The 8,533-nt window shown below is 47.3% G+C and overlaps 1 protein-coding gene across 1 annotated transcript; it reads left to right on the forward strand.

Moving 5' to 3' along the window:
• Window positions 2,685–6,250, forward strand: LOC8061569 (probable trehalose-phosphate phosphatase 3). Its single transcript, XM_002461002.2, has 10 exons — window positions 2,685–3,048; window positions 3,145–3,285; window positions 3,463–3,534; window positions 3,889–3,987; window positions 4,131–4,184; window positions 4,336–4,437; window positions 4,540–4,687; window positions 4,802–4,872; window positions 5,127–5,219; window positions 5,564–6,250. Exons 1-10 carry the CDS (start codon window positions 2,809–2,811, stop codon window positions 5,609–5,611), a joined length of 1,068 nt encoding a protein of 355 aa, XP_002461047.1. The 5' UTR covers window positions 2,685–2,808; the 3' UTR covers window positions 5,612–6,250.

Consider the following 8,533-nt stretch of genomic DNA (forward strand, 5'->3'; position numbering starts at 1 on the left):
TCAGACTTCAGAGTATCATCGTCAGACAAAGCTGCTGGTAGACTAGTGTGTTGCATTGCTCGAGATCCAACAAAGCCATCTTTGGACTTGCATTGCTAGCTACCAGCTGCAGCTTCGTGCGGTCCAAGTCACTGAGGTCCCACGCTTTATTTTTTCTCAAGGGTCTCGTCGTGTAAAAAACGGCAGGTTGAATCATTTTTCAGTACGTACGGTATATGTTAGTAGCAAGAAACCAGCTAGCGCGCCTAGCAGATGTCGTGTCAGGGAAATACCAAGTTATTTAACATTACAAGAGACAAAAAGGCCGGTGACAAAGCCCGAAAAACTGGGGTAAGTTCTACACAACTGCGGCGCCAAATGTGTAAAAATTGAGCGCCGTGGTGACCCCGGCCGGCACTACCGCGGCCACGCACCGGCCCGAGTCAAGAAATTCAGAGTGTCAGAGTCAGCAGACTTTGACTTCCGAGGTCGTCAAGGTGCAAAAAGAAAATACATGGGGCTTCCTAGCTAACTCTCATTACTGTACTTAATAACGCGCAAAGCTTCAACTTGATCACATGCATGCACATGATGGATTAGTTTTGAGCAAAGCCATGCTGCATTTGCATGCCCTATATATGGAGGAATAATCTGGATCTCCAGAGTCAAAAGTTTTGGCGCAATCTTTGGACATGGGTGCATTTATTTGGCCACGCACAAACTAGTGCAAATGGGAGCATAGAGCTACTATGATGGTCCCAACAATGCAAGCTGAAACTGACAGAGATTCTTTGCAATTGCAGTCATTATTAGAATACACGAGGCGTACGTCATCGACGATGCGTGAGAAACTTCGTATACATACATACATGTTGTCTACCGCTACAGCTAGGATTCGAGGCCGTAGACTTCGTCTTGTATATGAAACCTTGGGCACAACGCTAGAATAAACGTGTGTTTGACATTAGCCCACACTAATACATTATTCTGAACCTTGTTTACAAGTGGACATTCAGTCAGCTTATTTCTAAGTTTAGCAAGTTACAGCATTTGCAATGTATTCTGTCCTTCTATATATACCACCTGACGGAAAACCTCACTTAACTGAATTCTGATTTTTTATTCGAATGATGTCACTAGATGTACACATAAAACTCACAGTTACCATGGTTGACAAGTGATCGATATTGTCGAGCAACGTATTTGCCATGCACGTTCCAAACCACTGACAAGGGCATGCAGCTAGCCGCCTAGCAAGCTTCAGCATGCCCGAGCCCATAGATCCATATACTTTCCAGCGGGCGGTACTGCGGTAGTTGTAGAAATAGAGGTCAGAGACCCGGCAGCCGGCTGGGGATGGGAAAGTCATTATATTACTGCAGATCAAAAGCCTACCGTGGAAATCAGGCATGAAAACCACAGAGAAAATTAGCAGACTTGCATATATCATGTATGTACTCAATCCATTCTTCTAAATTATAATGTACGTTTTGGCTTTTAATTTATAGACTCATTATTTGCTACACACTTAGATATACGTTATGTCTAGATTCATAGTGAGAGCAATGTACCTAGAAAAGCTAAAACGTTTTATTATTTAGAATGGATGTAGTACTAGTGTACTACTCTAGTTCCAAATTGTAAGCTGTTTTGACCTTTCTAAAACATAGTTTTTACTCTGGATATACACATAGCATGTATCTAAGTTCATATGAAAAATGATGTACCTAAAAGCTAAAATTATAATTTAGAAAGAGCAAGAAGTACTAGACAATCAATTTCAGGAATAGTTTGATGTAGAAATCCTTAAAAGCTAACTTCAAGACACATCCTGATCTTTTTTTTTTTAAAAAAAAGAGCAATTTGAATCATCATCAGGTCCTATTGCTGACAATGGTATATCATCACATCAGTAAAATTACATGTATACAGAAATAAAACCAGCGGTGTTGAAGGCTACATAATTACACTAATTTTGTAACAAATAATAAATAAATAAATAAATAAATAAATAAATAAATGAAAACTGAAAGAGAGAGAAACACGGAGGCAGTTACGATCATAGAAAAATTCTCGCACTAGTACATCGCTTTCAACGTCGCAACTTACCTTGCTGGTATTTTAGTACAAGTATACGTGTACGACTACGCAATAATCACAGTTTTTGTCCGAAATATACTATTACAAAAGAGAAAAATATACTATTACTATTGAATTAATCTCATAGATGAAAAGAAAGGATCAACAATCTTATATAGACGGAGGCAGTTACAATCATATATAGAAAAATATATATCTCTCGCACCAAGTACATCGCTTTCAACATCGCAATCTTGCTATAATTAATTTAGTACAGCTACGTACGTATATATCAAATACGATCGCACTCACGAGCACTGAAGTTACATGGCAAATACAGTCGGTACGACTATGTATCACACGTACCTTTGCTCCCTCCCATAGGAATTTATGTTGCATAATTACGTGCGACCGCCCTAATTGCGCGGTGATTTCGGCTAGTTTGTCGACCAACGCAAAAACAACAACAACAACAACAACATGCGTGCCACCGCTGCTGCCACTGTTACAAAACCGGTGTCCCTTCCGAGCACGGTGCAGTGCACGAGCGCCCACCAAACACACAAACACACATCTATATATACCACCCCTTCCGCACCGCCCGAAACCCAACCAAGTCTTCTGCTTCTCCGATCCACCCGTCCCTGCCGTCAGCTTCGTTCCTTCCCCGATCCGCCTCCAGCGGCCGTCTCGCTCGCTGCTGCTTTCCTTGTCCTGATTGCTCGGTAATTTCTCGACCGCACGCGCGCAATGACGAAGCACACCGCCTTCGCCGCGGACGACGCGATCACCGCCGCCGCCGTCACGTCGCAGCCCGGCCGCCGGTTCACGTCGTACCCGCCGCCGACGAGGGCGCGCGGCGGATGCAGGGTGGCCGCGGCGGCGGCGGCGGCGCGCCAGGCCACGGACCCCGGCGCCGTGGTCGTGGCCGTGGGGTCCTTGCCGGAACTCGTGCCGCGCCACGCCGACCTCGACTTCGAGAACTGGATGGTACGTCTGTCATTCGATCTTATGCCTCGCTTGCTGTGCCTCCGTTGTGTTTGCTCGTCGCCGCCTGACCTGACCTGACCTGACTCGCGTACGCAGGAGAAGCACCCGTCGGCATTGGCCGAGTTCGAGTCGGTGCTGGCCGCCGCCAAGGGGAAGCAGATCGTGATGTTCCTTGACTACGACGGCACCCTGTCGCCGATCGTTAAGGACCCCGACAGCGCCGTCATGTCCGAGGAGGTCGGTCAGGCAACATCTATCATTTTCCGTTAGTTTGCTTTCATTGGGTGGATCCGTGGATGCGGACTGGCGCCACCGGAGCAGCAGGGCGTGCTCTGCTCCGGCCTCCGGCGAACGCACGCACGCACGGGCCTCGGTTGTTACCTGACGCTTACTTTTTCTGTGGCGCCGCCGCAGATGCGAGACGCGGTGAGAGGCGTGGCCGAGCACTTCCCGACGGCGATCGTGAGCGGGAGGTGTAGAGACAAGGTACATTCCAATTTGCCCAATAGATCACCTTCTGCCTCTCTCTTCTGTGTCTCTTTCAGTTTTAACTCCGTCTTTGCTGGGGCCTCGCAATCTTTGTGAATTTTGCCGTCCACATGCGTTCCTTCCTCCTGCTACTGCGAAGCTAGCTGCTAGTGCTCTCAGGGTCCTGATCATGAGAGCTCCTGTACTTGCACAGGCAGGCAGATGTGCCGAGCAGGAGCAGGAACAGGAACATTTTTTTTCCGTGCAGTGCGGCAGTGCTCGACTGCACGCCCGTTATGCTTTTCCGTTGTGGCTTTCAGTTATTCAGTGCTGTGCTCATGGGTCTCTGTTCTGTCCTGGTGCGATATCTAGGTGTTCAACTTCGTGAAGCTGGCGGAGCTGTACTACGCCGGGAGCCACGGCATGGACATCAAGGGGCCCACGGCACAGTCCAAGCACACCAAGGCAAAGGTCAGCTACCCTGCACAAACTCGAGATACTGTACCAACACATCACAGGAAAACGACAGTCGTTCGTGACAGAGAAATGGCTTCTTTGATTCTTTCTTTGTGTTCCATATAAACTTATTTATTTTGGTTGACATGGGAATGCAGGCCGAAGCTGTTCTGTGCCAACCAGCGAGCGCGTTCCTGCCGGTCATTGACGAGGTAATTTTACTACTGAATACTGAACTGGCAAGAAACTCTGCTGGAGTTTCTCCTGACACTGCATCACACCGTCACCAGTTTCGTGCTACAAGCAACAGCGTCTAGTTCGGCAGCATGACATGCGTTGTTTTTTCCCTGCAATTTCCTGCAGGTGTACCGCACGCTGACGGCGAGGACAGCGCCGATCCCCGGAGCGACGGTGGAGAACAACAAGTTCTGCCTCTCCGTCCATTTCCGCTGCGTCCACGAGGAGGTGAGGGTCTATGAACTCGGACGATTTCCATGGCAGCCAGCAACCTGCAGTCATGTTGCGCTGCTGTGTATGTGTCTATGACTGACATATGTGACTGTGCAGAAATGGCGCGCTCTGGAGGAGCAGGTCCGGTCGGTGCTCAAGGAGTACCCGGACCTCCGGCTCACCAAGGGCAGGAAGGTCTTGGAGATCCGGCCGTCCATCGAGTGGGACAAGGGCAACGCCCTACAGTTCTTGCTTGAGTCCCTCGGTGAGTACTGGTTCTTCATCAAATGGGTCATGCCTTTGGATTTGGATTTTTGAGCCATGAAATTGCTCACTGCTGACGAGGTGCTAATAAGTTCCCTTTCATGGTTTTTTGAAGGTTTCGCTGACAGTAACAATGTGTTCCCGATATATATCGGAGACGATCGCACGGATGAGGACGCGTTCAAGGTAATTCCCAGTGTCAAATAAAAAGTTGTGTTTTGTATATCGTTGATATGGTTTCCATCATATAACTCTGACAAACAATTCAAACGTTTAGACGAAGTAATTGATGAAACAATGATTCCTAATTGTAAAGTGTTTTGTTTCAAGCTTGTAAAATTAACCATATTATGAGATGTCTCTCAACAAAAATCTGAGCAAAAACATTTTCATATGTGGCTTGGTTCTGACGCTTTTGTCATTGTCGTCGAACTGAACAGGTGCTGCGCAGCATGGGCCAAGGGATCGGAATCCTTGTGAGCAAGATTCCAAAGGAGACCAGTGCATCCTACTCCTTGCGTGAACCTTCTGAGGTACCAACACTACACCACCCACTGCAACCACAGTAACAGTGCACCGACTACCTATTTCAGCTCAGAACTTTTGTGCTCTGAAAAATGTGAGAGAAAACCAGCAGAAATCCTGCATCGAAAAGTCACGATTGGTTCTTTCATTTGTAGCAAAAAAAAAAAGAGTTAGGCACAGACCATGCACGCATGGCCCCCAATGCACAAGTGCTCGCTGTTGCTTTCGAGAAAAGCTCGACTTGGACCCCCTCTTTTCTATGTTGTAGTTGTGCTTTTCATGACATGTAACTGAAGTGTCACCGACGTGGGCTGATCCCGTCTACTGTTTGTTTGTTTGTTTGGCGCTGCAGGTGAAGGAGTTCCTGCGCAAGTTGGTGAGGTCCAAGCAGCGGGACTAGTCATGGTCCAGTCAGCAGGTGATGAAAAGCTTGCCTAGAAGCAAATCGAGGCCGAGAGGTCCAAGCACAGACGATCCATGGTCGAGAAGCGAAAAGCTAATTTGGTCCAGGGTCGCGGTGAAAATATTAACTGACCAGATCCATGGTCTTGAAGCGAAGCTGATTTGGTCCATGGTGGCGGTGGAATTATTAACTGATCAGACTAGCTTGACTGGATTCAGAAACATCCGGATTAACTGACCAGAGCTGCTCCGCGCCTCCAATGCCGGCGCCGAGACGCTGCCACGAAGGAGTGGTGGTCGCCGGCGCCGACGGGGAGATCGTCAAGTCGGCTGCATGGTTCCTTTTAGGCTTTTTTTTTTTTTGAGAGGTGGTTCCTTTTAGGCTTTTAGCCTTCTGTATCTATAGGTGGGCTGGGTCTCATGGTGGGTGTGTGGGCCCTATGAGTCCAAGCACAGATCCCGTATGCATGTTTTGTGCCTATGGGCTTAGCTCTGTTCTGAGAGGCCATTAGCCCACTTTTAATTTACTCCGTTATTACTAGTTCTATTATCTGCTTAATTTTTTACTCTGTTGTTTTAGTACCGGGAAACAGTTACAGCAGAAAAATGCATGGTAAAATAAGAATTTATGTCTCTATTTCTCTATTCACATCCACTCTATCAAGCCAAACTGCATGCAATGCCTGGAGAGAATGATTTCTAGGACTAATCTATTGGTTGGCATCAATTGGGTTTGGGTTTACTAGGGCCCATAGTGTTTTCTATAAATTAAAATAAAAACCAGAGGCCGCCGCAGATCAAATGTCAGATAATATTTCCATCCACCCTTATATCCCATCCTACAATATCCAAGCATCACCTTGTTTGAATGTCCATGTATCCATCTCCATGTGTGTTGGAGTGAATTTTATTTTAAATTTAACATCAAACCACCTCAACATGTATAAATTAAGGTGGATATATGGACATCCAAGCAACTTCGGTCTAAAATGGTGATGAGCTGGCAAATGGAGTCGGGAGCGCTCGGCTAGACGGCAACAGTAGCATGGACTATGGTCTATGGGATCCGGTGCCGATGCGGCAACAGTGGGCTGGTTGCATGGTGTGTAGGCGTAGCCTTCTACGTGGGCTGGGCCTCATGTCAGTGTATGGGCCCCCAGGAGGTCCAGAACAGAACACAAACTCATAAAAAAAAAAACAGAACACGGCAACACACGCTGTCCATTTTTTTAAAAGATCAGGAGGGGCAAGAAGCCCCTATAACACACTACATTTTTGCCTTCTGTTTAAATAAATAAAATATGGTGCGCAGCAACTGTGAACACAGCAACCCCCATGCATGCTAATAACTGAAAGGGCGGGGGGACACAATTACTATTGTATGATCATTATTCAGGGCGCGCGTGTTTATATGTATACAGAATTTTAACTGTACCATGATGTGACAGTGATACTACACGTTTCCAGCAGCCGCTGTTTCGTCACTAGCCATTGTTTTGTCAGAAGCAAAGAACAGCAATTTGTGGGGGCAGCAGGCCATGGGACCATGCATGGTCGATCGCATGCATGCATGCATGATTAAGCAGGCTTCCGTCTCTGCATGCGCATCAGGGAGCAACGAGACACGCACAGCGCCATGCATGCCGGCCGAAGGTGAGCGCGCGCCAACCACAGTTGGGACGACGACGACGCGATGCCCACCGACGAGGGCGCATGCTGGCAACCTCGCTAACCGGCCACTGTTGCTCCTCCGTCCATACATGTCAGTAGTAGTCTAGCTCCATGAATGAAAGAAGATGCATATATGGCCGGTGTGCCTCATGCATCATCACTGGCTCACTGCTCCCTTTATTTGTCGACGTGGATTGTGACACAGTGGTGCATGCACAGTAGTAGTATTGTATCCTCCCTTTGACATTGAATATATCACGTCGAACATGGCTTCAATTCATTCGATCAAAAGTTTCTGAAGATGCTTGGCTTGCTTGCTTTGACTAAGCAAAAGTACTGCATGTATGAATGTGAGGTAGCACGACACACACCATGCATGTAGCTGCATACTACATGCTGCCTACAGGTAAGCAAATTATTCACAGCAATGTATACACCTACACTGTACACTACGAAAGACTACCACATACAGAGTGTGGGAATTGGTGTCAAAAGCCTAGAATGGGATAGAAATATACTTATAAAAACTGGATAGTCAAACAAAATAGGATCAAATCTGGGAGTGCAGATACGATCGCCGTATCTTTAACATTAACAAGTTGCGCGCGCGGATCACGCCTCCAAATATATAGCATGACACTGCTCGCGTGAGGCCTACGCGGGCCGCGCCGACCGATAGCTAGATATCACCCTCGATCCAGGGTGGTGACGACGTAGAAGGTAGAACTATTGGTGCAAACGGAAGGACCACAGCACTGAATAATATGACGAGCTCTAGGAGCTAAAGAAGCCACGCTAGCTAGCTAGCTAGCTAGCTGCCTTTGAGAATGAGAGAGATCATGTCATGTTCCCCGCCGGTGTGCCGGACGCGGCCTTGCGCATTGCATGCTCTGCAGAGCCACTGCTACTGCTGCTACTGCATTGGCCGGCCGGCCTAATGCTCTTATTTAATTAGGCACTTGCATGCTTTACCTACAGGATCAATGCTGGGATCGAGCAAATTATAGCACCCGGCACGCATTTGCTGGATACTATGATGGATTGATGATGGTGCTCTCTAGCTTCTTCCGCGGTCCAGACTGGCGCGCATGTGATCTCTCTCCTTGTAGCCTCCAAGTGTGACATGTATACATTGCATCCCAGTATATATATGCATATATACAAAAAAATAAAGCTAGCGATCTTATGGTTATTCACAAGGGGGCGTATTATAGTGCTAATTGTGCGCCACTTTAGCCTGCTAGATCAC

The sequence above is a fragment of the Sorghum bicolor genome, chromosome 2, assembly GCF_000003195.3.
Source record: "Sorghum bicolor cultivar BTx623 chromosome 2, Sorghum_bicolor_NCBIv3, whole genome shotgun sequence".
NCBI classification, from domain to species: domain Eukaryota; kingdom Viridiplantae; phylum Streptophyta; class Magnoliopsida; order Poales; family Poaceae; genus Sorghum; species Sorghum bicolor.

Coding starts and splice junctions, on each gene's coding strand:
- LOC8061569 (XM_002461002.2), top strand. CDS start 2,809: ATGACGAAGCACACCGCCTTCGCCGCGGACGACGCGATCACCGCCGCC. Junction 3,535..3,888: donor GCGGGAGGTGTAGAGACAAG/GTACATTCCAAT, acceptor TGCGATATCTAG/GTGTTCAACTTCGTGAAGCT. Junction 3,988..4,130: donor CCAAGCACACCAAGGCAAAG/GTCAGCTACCCT, acceptor ATGGGAATGCAG/GCCGAAGCTGTTCTGTGCCA.